The sequence below is a fragment of the Papio anubis genome, chromosome 1 (assembly GCF_008728515.1).
Source record: "Papio anubis isolate 15944 chromosome 1, Panubis1.0, whole genome shotgun sequence".
In the NCBI taxonomy this organism is placed as follows: domain Eukaryota; kingdom Metazoa; phylum Chordata; class Mammalia; order Primates; family Cercopithecidae; genus Papio; species Papio anubis.
Window position 1 is genome coordinate 60,269,715 of NC_044976.1, and position 13,987 is coordinate 60,283,701.

A 13,987-nucleotide genomic window follows, 5' to 3' on the forward strand; every position below is an offset into this window, starting at 1 on the left:
ATGCCTGTAATCCCAGCACTTTGGGAGGCCAAGGTGGGTGGATCACCTGAGGTCAGGAGTTCGAGACTAGCCTGGCCAACATGGAAACCTTGTCTCTACTAAAAAAAAAAAAATTAGCCTATTGTGATAGCATGCACCTGTAGTCCCAGCTACTAGGGAGGCTGAGGTGGGAGAATCATTTAAGGCTGGAAGGTTGAGGCGGGCGGCAGTGAGCTATAATTGTGCCACTGCACTCCAGCCTGGGTGACATAGCGAGACCCTGTCTCAAAAAAAAAAAAAAAAAAAAAGAATGCATGTTACTTAGATAACTAGACAGTATTAATGGATCAAGGCAAAGGGGAAAATATATATATATAATATATATAAGACATACGACATTTATATTATATATTACTACATTCATATTACATGAAACTGAAGAGAATTTTCTTTGCTTGTGGAATATGCAGATGCCATAAAGGGGGTGATTAAATATAGTCTGTGGAGATGGTAGAGGGAGAAGAGGACATTGCACACTTGGAATCACCTTGGATAGTTTGGTAGGAGGAAGCTCACCTGGTCCACTGAGATAGGTGCCAGGAAGGAAAAGAAGGTCTGGTTGTAGGTACTTTTTATAGCTTGGGAGCAGGAATCGAAAGAGATTCTCATCCAATGATGATGTTTGTTTGTTTCTCTCACTTAGGGAGAAGATTATTTACTACTAAGAGTGATGAAGTGCTAATAAAGTGGGCATTAAAAGGAGAGGTGTTGGAGCAGAGATTAGCTTTTGAAAGAGTGATAGGGGAGTAACCACCTAGTGGTAGGGAGTTCTGAAAAATGTTTACCCTCTTTTTCCAACGCCCCCGGGAGTGAGAGAATGAGCTTCACCCACTTGAGTGTGGTATACTTGGCAGAGAACCAGAGCTGTTGAAGAGGAGGTTCAGAGAACGTTCAGTGAAGAGGTCAGGGCATGGATAGTTTGTTTACAATTCTAGCAGATTCCGTGCAGCGTGATGGATGATGTACATGGCAGGTCTTGGGGTGCGGCGTGACAAAGGAAGCACATTTGAAGGAAAACCTAGAAAGGTGTGGCATTGTGAGTAGAGAGATAAGAAGTGCACAAAGGAGTTGGAGCTTTCGGCAAAGCGTAACAGGGATGAGAGATAGGGTGAGCTTAATTGGCTTTAAATGTTTTTATTAAAACCTTAATCCAACTGTGATTTTTGTGTTGACATGGGAGATATCTTACATTTAGATGATGTGCATCTCTCTGTTCAGCAACCTGAAATTTTACCCAAAGTTTTAGGTAGAAATTTCATAAAAGTTGTTCTCTGTGCTTCTGCATAGCCCATATCTGAGTGGAAGGAAGTGATACAGAAAGGCCAACAGCTTTTGTACTCTGCAAATGCCAGGTCGGTGTGCAGAGGGAGAGTGCTGCCGGGTCTGGTTTCCTAATGTGATATCCGGTGCAGCCTCTGGAGGAACACACAGTGATAAATAAGCAATGGATTTGTTTCCTTAGGACAGATGCCTGGAAGTGGAAAAGTTAGAAACATATTTTATGGCTTTTTATATAGTCAAAATTTTTTTCTTCTTTTTATTTTTGAGACAGGGTCTTACTCTGTTGCCCAGGCTGGAGTGTAGTGGCGCCATCTCAGCTCACTGCAACCTCTGCTTCCCAGGTTCACACCATCCTCCCACCTCAACCTCCTGAGTAGCTGGGACTACAGGCATGTGCCACCAAGCATGGCTAATGTTTGTACTTTTTTTTTTTTTTTTTTTTTGTAGAGATGGTGTTTCATCATGTTGGCCAGGCCGGTCTGAAACTCCTGGGCTTAAGCAATCTGCCTGCCTTGACCTCCCAAATTGTTCAGATTATTTTTCCATGAGACACCATTGTTTTTTAAATTTCTCTTTTGCTTAGTGTGAATAGTTGAATCTGGCAGAAGAATGCAGAAGTGAGACTGCTTTTCTAAACTGTAGAACTGTAACTGTAGAATGTGAAGAATCAGAAAAGATCTAAACAAACTTCTAAGTCCACCCCTCCTTCCGTGGACAGAAGAGGAAGTGGAGCATCAGTTGTTCTTACTAAATTTGACCCCAGCTTCAGAGAGGGAAGATATGCTTTGTTCTTATCCCATTGCTTTTTCTTTTAAAGTGAGTATTTGACAAGCCGATTTCTTATGCAGGCATGGGCATTGAAGGACTCCAACCTAACCTTGTCTTAGGAGATTAGTCTTGCACTTGAAAGTTGTTTTTTAAGCTTGTTATTGGAGATTTAGGGTATATTTAAATCCCAGCAGGTTCCAGAAGAGTTCCTGTAAATCATATTCCTTTTTTTAATCTTTAAGGTATGCCCCATGGAGTTAGGTTCATAGGTGAATATTTATTGCCACTTAGGAGCCTGCCTGAGTAATGCATAGATTATTTTAGATGATAGTCTTTCAGATAATCAGGGTGTCATGAAGTGCTAAATGGTATTTTGCAGTTCCTTCCTTGCATTAATTTTTGTGTACGACCCAGCAGAGTTGTGTGTCTATGTGCCTGCACATGCATCCATGTGCGTGAGTGCCCCAAGGGTAAGTATCAAATGGTTGTGATGTTTTATCTACACTGCACTTTTGCACTAACTTCTCCTTACCTTAGGAGGCAGGACTGGTATTAAGAGTTCAGGTGCCCCTTGAAAGTAGAGATCTCTAGAAAGGGGACTGTGGGCAAGTAGGGTATAATTCTGTGGAAGGAATTCAGGTGCTCTGGTTCAGAGCACAGTAGTCCCTTCTTATCCTCAAGAGATATGTTCCAAGACCCCCACTGGGTGCCTGAAACCACAGACATTACCAAGCCCTATATATGCTGTCTTTTTTGTACATGCATACCTATGATGAAGTTTAATTTATAAATTACATACAATAAGAGATTAACAACAATAACTAGTAATCAAATAGATCAGTACTGCAGCAGTTGATCTGATAACAGATGGCTACTGAGTGACTTCTGGGCAGGCAGCATTTATAGTGTATGGATATGCTGGACAAAGAGATGATTCACATCCTAGGCTGGACAGCAAGATACTTCCTCATGCTACTCTGAATGGCATGCAGTTTAAAACCTATGAATTGTTTATTTCTGAAATTTTCCATTTAAGATTTTTGCCATTACTGTAGTTGATCACAGATAATTGATACCAAGGAAAGCAAAACTACAGAAAGCAAAACCTCAGCTGAGTGGAGGGGACTACTGTATCCTTCTTTGTTCCTAAGGTCACTTGAGGTCGTGTTTTCAGACCTCGCCTGATTTCAGTCTTTTTCTTCCTCATCTCTGTTATTTTGGGCTGTTTAAAGACCTATGGGTGCCCCTAGTGGGGACGTGGGTATTTCTCAGACAATAGGAGGTCTGTGGTATGGATATATTATGAGTGCTGTTCATATCTTTCTTCTGCTGTTTATACCTGTGTGACCCTGAAAGGGTTTCCTTTGTGTCTCTCTTTTCTCACCTGTAAAGTAGGTAGTTCTGTAGACTGAGTAAGTATTAATACAGGCCAGTCACGGTGGCTCACGCCTGTAATCCCAGCACTTCATGTGGCCGAGGTGGGAGAATCGCTTGAGGCCAGGAGTTCAAGACGAGCCTGGGCAACATAGTGAGAACCTGCCGCTACAAAAAAATAAAATACAAGCATGGTATGTTGGTGCATGCCTGTAGTTCTAACTATTCTGGGGGCTTGGATGGGAGGATCTCTTGAGCCTAGCAGTTCGAGGTTACAGCAAACTATGATTACACTGCTGTATTCCAGCCTGGCACACACAGTGAGACCTGGTTGCTTTTTTTTTTTTTTTTTCCCATCTTCTCTTCTTCTTTGAGACAAGTTCTTGCTTTGTCACCCAGTCTGGAGTGCAGTGGTGTGATCACAGCTCACTGCAGCCTTGACCTCCCAGGTTCAAGCAATCCTCCCACCTCAGCCTCCCAAGTAGCTGGGATCACAGGCACCTGCCACAATGACTGGCTAATTTTTTTATTTTCTGTAGAGACAAGATCTCACTATGTTACCCAGGCTGGTCTAAACTCCTGACCTCAAGCAATCCTCCCACCTTGGCCTCCCAAAGTGCTGGGATTACAGGTGTGAGCCCCATAGCACCTGGCCTATTATTTTTTTTAAAGTGTATGTAAAACATTTATACAATTTTATTTCTCAGCTAGAAGTCAATAAAGCTGGGAAAGGATGCATTTAACAAGCTTAATATAACAACCTTGCCAATAGTAAATGTTTAATAGCAGGTTTGCCGTGATGTTGATGGCAGTGAAAATGATAGGCTCATGGGCCCTGACGTATACCCAGGGTAGTATCCATTGTTGCTGGGTTTATTAAATTTGCCGTGATGTTGGTGGCAGTGACAATGATAGGCTCATGGGCCCTAACGTATACCCAGGGTAGTATCCATTGTTGCTGGGTTTATTAAAACACTCAAGGAGGTTGTTGATTTAAAAAAAAAAATGTAATAGGATCAAATCACAGTAAAGCAATGTGTCAGAGGCTGATGTCTGGGAAGATGGTGAACTTTAGAAGAAAGACATATTTAAAATGGAAAAAAAAATCATGTTGTAGATGTAATAGGATACAAATGAGTAGAAACGGCTTCAGGTATTAGATACTTTGTTAGGAATAGTGGCAGGAGAAATAGGAGGCTGGGTGTCATAGTTGGGGAAAAGATTAACTGAGTTAATGTGATATTTTAATTTCCCAACACGGTGCCTGGCATTTAGTGCCTTCTACGTAAATGGTGAATATTTAATACGTTTACGTTTGAATTAAACTGCCAAAACTTACATGTAAATTCAGAACATCAGGAGGAGATGGAGGAAAAGGGAGAGAATGAATATTTGCATTTCAGAGAGAAGGCTACTCTGGTGTGTGAGTTGGGAGAAAAAAGGGGGTGTTTGTGGGAGTTTTTGGCCTCGAGCATGTGACACTTCCCAGTTCTTACAGTGCTGTTGCGGTGGTGGCCAACACTGCAGATGAAGGCGAATGTGAACAATTAGGACAAGAGGTACATAGAAATACTACGCTAATACCTTCGAAAATATAATTAGATCTTTGATTGCTAATCCAGGCTCTACAGAAGGCCAGAAGAGACGTAATGTTCTAGAAGCAACTTACCCTGTATGGCTTGAACTTCTGTTTCTTAAGGAAACTCTTAAACACAATTTTACATATTAATAAAACGCACACATTTTAAGGTACAGTCTACTAAGTTATGTATACATTCATGTTATATACACTTCAGTGAAGATAAGGAACATTTCCATCACCCAGAAAGTCCTCCTACCCCTTTGTGTGTCTTGCACTAGGCAACCACTAATCTTATTTCTAACACTGTAAATTAGTTTTTCCTATTCTAGAACACATGTACATGTAGTCATACAGTAAGTACTTTTTTTGTGTCTACCTTTTTTACTCAGGACAATGTGTGAATGTTAATGTAAGGGAATGCCTAATTCTTTATATACTAGTGTCAGGTAATAATTTGCTCTGCAACTTCAAAATCATTGTGGAACATCTGTACAAATAACCCTACTAGTTTAGAAAACAGTAGTGCCCATTCTTTCTGGTTCCAGTTGCTCATATTCCCTGTGGTATATCATAGAATATTGCCATATAGAATGTGTATTTAAAGAGGAAAAAGAAATCGTGAGATTACTTAGTCACAATTGGAGCTCTCCCTGCCTCCATCCTTTTTGGGTGCTGAGTTTACTTGACCTTCATATTGCTTAGTATGTAGAAATTTTTTGTGAAAATAAGTACTACTGAAGAGGAAAGGTCACCTTGGCTGTCTGGAGTCCTCAGATTTTGTATGATGAACATTTTATTTGCAAAGAGTTTGTATATCGTGAAGAAGTCTTACCATTAATATCTGCTTGTTTGCTCACGGGGTACTCTATCTCCACCCACCCCCCCAAATCTGTAAAGAATTATAACTTTAGGCATTTGTGAGAAAGGCCTGAAACAAAACACATTGTTTCAATCGGATGGTTAATTCCTTTGGGGAAAAATTTGGTTATAAATCTCTGGTTGAAGGTAAGAGGCAAAAGTTCAGTTCATTTTTAAGACTTTATTTCTTTAAAGCAGTTTTTGATTCACAGCAAAATTGAGAAGAAGGTGCAGAGAGGAGATATCCTGTATACCCCCTACCCCCACATGCATAGCCTCCCCTATTGTCAGTATAGCCCACCAGGGTGGAACGTTTGTTACAATTGATAATATTGGTAAACTGACACATCATCTTCACCCAGAGTCCATAGTTTAGGTTCGGTTTCACTCTTGGTGTTGTATGTTCTGTAGGTTTGGAAAGTTCTGTTATTTTAAGATTTGAGTTTCTAACTGATTGAGCTATTGATCATACTTAATCACAGTGCAAATTATAAAATTTGAGGTTAGAAATTCCTTGTTAAAATTTCAAATATGTTTGTGCAAATTTACATCTTAATATGTACAGTAAGAATATTTCACTTGCTCAGTTAAATTTTAATTTGGGTTAAAAGGTACATGTGTTCATCAGCGTAAAGTGACTACATTAATTTGTTTAATTGCTCATCTCCTGTGACTGTACTTCTGAAACTACTCACACTATCTAGATAAGCTTTCACAAGTTTCATCTCTTGTTAGGTGTGAACTAGTCTGAATAAAATGTGTGTATACAAAAACCTAGAAGAAAGGTTATATGCTCTGAGTTTCTTCCAACAGAGTAATCATTTTGTGACATACTTTGTCAAAGAAATCTAAAATTGTTCGTATTCTAGATAGAGTGGTTTCCCCCACCCCTTCTCCTAAGTTGTATATGAGAGTCAGCAGTTTAGGAAATGTTTAGTTTTTACGTTTTAAAATTAAGAAACAAATAGCCCATATTATTTGTTGAAGGTTGGTTTCCCTTCTATTTTAGGGTGTTTTTGTTTTGTTTTGTTTTGGTTTTTTTCCCAGTTAAAGAATTGTGGTGGCTCATGCCCATGATCCCAACACTTTGGGAGGCTGAGGCAGGAGGATTGCTTGAGTCCGGGTGTTTGAAACCAATCTGGACAACATAATGAGACCCCATATGTACAAAGAGTAAAAAAATTAGCCGGGCATGGTAGTGCATGCCTCTGGTCCCAGCCACCTGGTGAGGCTGCAGTGAGCTGTTATTGTGCCACTGCACTCCAGCCTGGGTAACAGAGTGAAACTCTGCTCAAAAAACAAAACAACAAAACAAGAAAAAAAGCACACAAGAATTTAATGCCTACAATGATAGCATAAAGGTGTCATGGTGAAATGCTTGTCTTTTTTTTCCCCTTAATGCCTATATGATTTGGGGTACAGGAAAGTGGAAAATGGAGAGGAGGAAGGTTTGTATTGTTTTAGGTTTTGTTTTGAATTTTATTGCAATTAATATTTAACAGAAGGCTGGGCATGGTGGCTCAGGCCTGTAATCCCAGCACTTTGGGAGGCTGAGGTGGGCGGATCACCTGAGGTTGGGAGTTCGAGACCAGCCTGACCAACATGGAGAAACCCCATCTCTACTAAAAATATAAAATTAGCCGGACATGGTGGCACTTGCCTGTAATCGCAGCTACTCGGGAGGCTGAGGCAGGAGAATAGCTTGAACCTGGGAGGTGGAGGTTGCAGTAAGCCAAGATTGCGCCATTGCACTCCAGCCTGGGCAAGAAGAACGAAACTGTCTCAAAAAAAAAAAAACAAAAAAAACCAAACAAACAAAAAACAAAAAAACCCCACAGAGAATTCTAAAATACAGCGGAGCGTGAAGATATTCCTTGCAGTAATGTCCATGTTCTAAAAGACAAGATACAATCTGATATGGTTTGACTCTGTATCTCTACCCAAATCTCATCTCAAATTGTAATCCCCGTGTGTCAGGGGAGGGACCTCGTGGGAGGTGATTGGATTATGGGGGTGGTTTCCCCATGCTGTTCTTATGATAGTGAGGGAGTTCTCACAAGATCTGATGATGTAAAAGTAGCGGTTTCCCCTACGCTCCCTGTCTCTTTCCTGCCAACATGTAAGATGTGCCTTCCTTCCCCTTTGCCTTCCGCCATGATTGTAAGTTTCCTGAGGCCTCCCCAGCCATGTGGAACTGTGAGTAAATTAAAGCTCTTTTCTTTATAAATTACCCAGTCTCAGGTAGTATCTTTATACAGTGTGATAATGGACTAATATAGAGAATTGGTCCCAGCAGAGTGAAGTACTGCTATAAAGATAACCTGAAAATGTAGAAGTGACTTTGGAACTGCCTAATAGGGAGAGGTTGGAATGATTTGGAGGGCTCAGAAGCAGACAGGAAGATGTGGGAAAGTTTGGAACTTCCTAGAGACTTGTTGAATACTTTTGACCAAAATGCTGATGGTGATATGGACAATGAAGTCCAGGCTGGGTTGGTCTCAGATGAAGACGAGGAATTTATTGGGAAGTGGAGCAAAGGTCACTCTTGCTATGCTTTAGCAAAAAGACTGGCAGCATTTTGCCCGTGCCTTAGAGATCTGCGGAACTTTGAACTTGAGAGAGATGATTTAGGGTATCTGGTGGAAGAAAAGCAGCAAAGCATTGAAGAGGTGACCTGGCTTTTTCTGAAAGCATTGAATCATATGTGTTCACAAAGAGATGGTTTGAAATTGGAACTTATATTTAAAAAGGAAGCAGAGCATAAAGGTATACAAAATTTGCAGCCTGACCATGTGGTAGAAAAGAAAAACCCATTTTCTGGGGAGGAATTCAATCTGGCTGCAGAAATTTGCATAAGTAACAAGGAACTGAATGTTAATAGCCAAGATAATGGGGAAAATATCTCTAGGGCATGTCAGAGATCTTTGTGCAGCCCCTCCCACCACAATCCCGGAGGCCTAGGAGTGAAAAATGGTTTTGCGGGCTAGGCCTAAGGCCCTGCTACTCTGTGCAGCCTTGGTACTTTGTACCCTGCATTCCAGCTGCTCCAGCTCCAGCTGTGGCTAAAAGGGGCCAAGGTACAGCTCGGGCTCTTGCTTCAGAGGGTACAAGCTCCAAGCCTTGGCAGCATCCATGTGGTGGTGGGCCTGAGGGTGCACAGAAGACAAGAGTTGAGCTTTGGGAGCCTCTGCCTAGATTTCAGAGGATATATGAAAATGTCTGGATGTCCAGGCAGAAGTCAGCTCAGGGGCAGAGCCCTCATGGAGAATCTCTACCAGGGCAATGCAGAGGAGAAATGTGGGGTTGAAGCCCCCAAATGGAGTCCCCATGGGGGCACTGCCTTGTGGAGCAGTGAGAAGAGGACAACCATCATATTCCAGACCCCAGAATGGTATCTCCACTGGCAGCTTGCACATGCAGCTGGAAAAGCTGCAGGCACGCACCTCCAGCTTGTGAAAGCAACCATGGGGGCTGTACCCTGCGGAGCCACAGGGGCAGAGCTGCCCAAGGCCTTGGAAACCCACCCCTTGCATCAGTGTTTCTTGGATGTGAGACATGGAGTCAAGGGAGATCATTTTGGAGCTTTAAGATTTAATGACTATGACTAGGCAGTAGCTCACGCCTGTAATCCCAGGACTTTGGGAGGCTGAGGCAGGCAAATCACCTGAGGTCAGAAGTTTGAAACCAGCCTGACCAATGTAGTGAAACCCTGTCTCTACTAAAAATACAAAAATTAGCCAGGTGTGGTGGTGCACACCTGAAAGCCCAGCTACTTGGGAGGCTGAGTGAGGAGAATTGCTTGAACTGGGAGGTGGAGGTTGCAGTGAGCCAAGATTGTGCCACTGCACTCCGTCCTGGGTGACAGAGGAAGACTCCATCTCAAAAAAAAAAAAAAAAAAAATTAATGACTACCCCACTAGGTTTTGGACATACATGCGGCCTGTGGCCCCTTTGTTTTAGCCAATTTCTCCCATTTGGAGAACATTAAGAATGAAAACATTTACCCAATGCCTGTACCCCCATTGTATCTTGGGAATAACTAACTTGTTTTTGATTTTACAGGCTTCTAGGTAGAAAGGACTTGGCTTGTCTGAGATGAGACTTTGGACTTGGACTTTTGGGTTAATGCTTAAAGGAGTTGAGACTTTAGGAGACTGTTGGGAAGGCATGATTGTTTTTGAAATGTGAAAAGGACATGAGAGTTGGAAGGGGCCAAGGTGGAATGTTATGGTTTGGCTCCGTGTACCCACCCAAATTTCATCTCAAATCGTATTTCCCATGTGTCAGGTGAGGGACCTGGTGGGAGGTGATTGGATCATGGGTGAAGTTTTCACATGTTGTTTTCATGAGAGTGAGGGAGTTCTCATGAGATCTGGTGATTTAAAAGTGGCAGTTTCCCCTGTGCACTCTCTCTCTCCTGCTGCCATGTATACCTTCCTTCCCCTTACCTTCTGCTATGGTTGTGAGTTTCCTGAAGCTTCCCCAGCCATGTGAAGCTGTTAGTCAATTAAACCTCATTTCTTTTTAAATTACCCAGTCTCAGGTAGTATCTTCATAGCAGTGTGAAAATGGACTAATACACAATCTAAGTGCATCATATATTGAGATAGCAGATAAATTACATCAATACAATGGCCTATTAAGGTACTAGTAAATAAAAAATGATGAAGATTATGATACTGTGTGGGTAGATTTTTGTTATAAGTTCAAGTGAAAAAAATTATAGAGGAAATGAATATTGGTTGAGCCTCAGTTAATATCTAATTTAATCCTTGTTGTTATTACATAAGATCATCAAAATAGGACAGTTGGTGCTATGATTACAGTTGTCTAATGATAATCTAGTTGCAAAGAACAAGAATGTGATAGGTTAAAGTGAAAACAGTTTACTTGAATTGGTGGAACTGTGGGTGTATCATTGAGGGATTACAGTTACATACTCATAAACAGAAACCCCATTTAGTGTGACTTAACCAAATAAAGGCAAGTTTTTTTCATGTGAAAAGTCCTGAAGAAGGTGGTCTTAGGATGGTGTGGTGCTGTTGTCATCAGGGTCTTAAATACCTTCGTCCCTTCTGCTCTGCTGCCCTTAATGTATGACCTTACTCCTCATTGTTTCTGTATGATTTGAAGATGAATGTTTTACCACCAATATCACCTGTGAATTCTAGGCAAGAAGAAGGGGAGGGCACAGAGCAAAAGGCTCCTGCCAGCTGATTCTCCTTCCTTTTAATGAGTTTTCCTGGAAGTCTCATCTAGGTACTTTTGGTTCCATATCACTGATCAGCAGTGTGGCACACAGTTCCCATTAGCTGAAAGAAAGTCCAGAAAATGTATTTTTTTCAAACCTGGGCATAGTGCCACCTAGAATAGAAGAGGGGTTATGTATTTATGGAAGAAGGGGAAAAAAAGACATTAGAAAGTAACCAGCAAGTGTCTGCCACATTATTTTCCCCTGAATGCTGTGATGCTTTTAATCATAAAAATTAGACTGGCTAAGGTAAGAAAGACATCTGGTAGTGGGCGAGATGTAACGATCGTAATTTCTTAACTGATATTTGGCTTGTCTAGATCCTTTCAGCCTTCTCCTTTTCACATGGCCTTACAATGGTTTTATCCTAGATACTAAGTCTCTAGAGGGCCAAGAAGGTGGAGTTTTGCTGCATTTTATAGGACTTACTTGAAAGTTCAGAGAAAAATGGGAGTATTGAAACTTAGGGCTAAAACAGATTTGGATACATGAGGAAAGGTTGTGAGGTTGTATAGTATGCTTAAGCCTTCTCTGAGCTTCAGTTCCTCCTGTGTAAAATATAATGTGATCTGCTGTGCTTACTTTGTAGGTTAGAGGGATTTTTGTTTTTGAGACAGAGTCTTGCTCTGTTGCCCAGGCTGGAGAATAGTGGTGTGATTATAGCTCACTACAGCTTTGAGCTCCTGATCTCAAATGATCCTCCTGCCCCAGCCTCCCCAGTCAGTAGCTGGTACTACAGGTGTGCCACCATGCCTAGCTAATTTTTTTTTTTTTTTTTTTTTTTTTTAGAGATGGGGTCTCACTGTGTTGTCCAGGTTGGTCTTAAACTCCTGGGCTCAAGTGATCCTCCTGCCTTAACCTCCCAAAGCCCTGGGATTATAGCCATGAGCCACCACACCTGGCCAAGGGTTTTTATGAAAATGAAGTGGAAGAGATAGCACCTCGTTTTTTGTGTAGAGTAATACAATTTACAACATCAGACTGATTTCATTTAGTGGTCCAAAGCCACACACCTATTTCATGGTATAAGTTAGACTTGAGCTTAGGACTTCTGATTTCTCTTCCAGATAATATACTGCACTGTCTATTCACTATTGCATTAATCTTATAACTAAATACTCTGTAACTCAGCATTTTACATTATCTGGTTCAGCAGTTCTTTTTTTTATTTTGAAACAGGGTCTTGCTTTGTCACCTAGGCTGAAGTGCAGTGGCACAAACATGACTCACTGCAGTCTTGACTTTCCAGGCTCAAGCAATCTTCCAGCCTCAGCCTCCCAAGTAGCTGGGACTACAGGCATGTGCCACCATGCACAGCTGATTTTTTTGTAGAGACCGGGTTTCAACAATGTTCAGTTCAGTAGTTCTATACTAACTTAACTTGCTGGATGAAAAGTGGTGGTAGGTGGGAAGCAGTGAGGATCATTTTAGATGATATAAGTAACTGAAAAGTTCCCTATAAGTATGCAAAATATTCATGGGATACAAATGACAGGGGAAATATTTAGGGCTAGAAAGACAGATCATATTGACCTGTTCATGTTGATTTATACTTGATGCATATGATACTTGTCGATTTCTGTGTTTTAGCTGGTCAAACAATACCAAGTTTTAAGGAATACATTTTATAACATTTTACATATTGATAGAGAAACAAATTTGAAATTGCACAAATCAAACACAAACTTTTAGCATCTAGAGTGTCACCAATAAAAGTGTTTGTAATAATTCTGTGATTTTCTAATGCTGGGTGGGGATTAGTTGAGTTGAATGTTAAAGCAGTATATTTTTGCTTTGCATATTTATTGATGTAAATATTTTAAAAATTTAAAAATTGAGAATCATTTAACTACCTATAGATTTTACAATTTCAAAACTTTCCAAGGACCTTAATAATGAGTGTGCCTTAAAATTGTGTGTATTTTTTTCTTTCTCCCTCTGTAGTGAGTTACCTGAGAGAGAAGAGGGCGAAGGAGAAGAAACTCCAAATTTTAGCCACTGGGGTCCACCGAGAATGTATGTGGATGACATTATTGGCTTTCTCAATAGGAGCACAACCAGTTACTCTTTTCTTTAACTTAACAGAACATCATTTAGTCCTACTCTAATGATTGAAAAATTGTGATAATTCACCTGTAAGCTGGTCTACATTTTAGTTTCATTTTATCTTATCTAGAGATTTTTAGCCGAACGAAACGACTATAACTAATATTAGGAACATCTTTGATACTCTTTCAGAGAAAGCAACGTAGAAATGTCCATCTAATAAGTATAGTTTATCACTATGTCCTTAAGCAAGTTGGGTAAAGCTGCCTTGAATGCAGTAAAGCTTTCTTTTTTGGTAAACAACAATAACAGTAGTTGACGCTTCTAGTATATATCAGTTTATCTCTACCTTCCTCCCCTGGTGGAGAGTCCATGTTTGTGCTAACAGAATGTGTGGAAAACCCATCTTCCCTTGGATGTGGGGGAAGTTTTAAATACTCACCAGTCGCTGTAATTTTAAGTCCCCACCAGGGCTGCACTTTAAGATGATGAAAGTCTCCCTTTAGCTGCTCTCTCTATTCCGTATCTATTATTAATTCCACCACCTCCACCCAAACTGGTTCTTTTCTTGTAATTGAAATCTGAATTTGTCTTAAAACATTTAAGAGTTGTTTTCTGAGTTACGTTTTTAATGAGTTAATTATTGGCTGCAATGCAAAACCTATAATATTTTGAGGGGGGCAGTTTTCATTTCATACTTTCTTTTAAATAATGACATGGAGGTAGGAAGAAAACAAAACCTTGTGACCTTAGGAGCAGGTAAAATCTGTCCTCTGATGAAAGAACCA

The 13,987-nt window shown here is 40.7% G+C and overlaps 1 protein-coding gene across 5 annotated transcripts in view; it reads left to right on the plus strand.

Annotated features, from left to right (window-relative positions):
- The window catches only part of PATJ (PATJ crumbs cell polarity complex component), a 396,968-nt gene that overhangs the window by 127,151 nt on the left and 255,830 nt on the right, over nucleotides 1-13,987 (plus strand). For all 5 annotated transcript variants that reach the window (XM_031669412.1, XM_031669417.1, XM_031669416.1 and 2 more), the window contains one exon: nucleotides 13,098-13,169. In XM_031669412.1, the coding sequence (XP_031525272.1) occupies nucleotides 13,098-13,169 (72 nt within the window). The remainder of the gene's footprint in view (nucleotides 1-13,097; nucleotides 13,170-13,987) is intronic.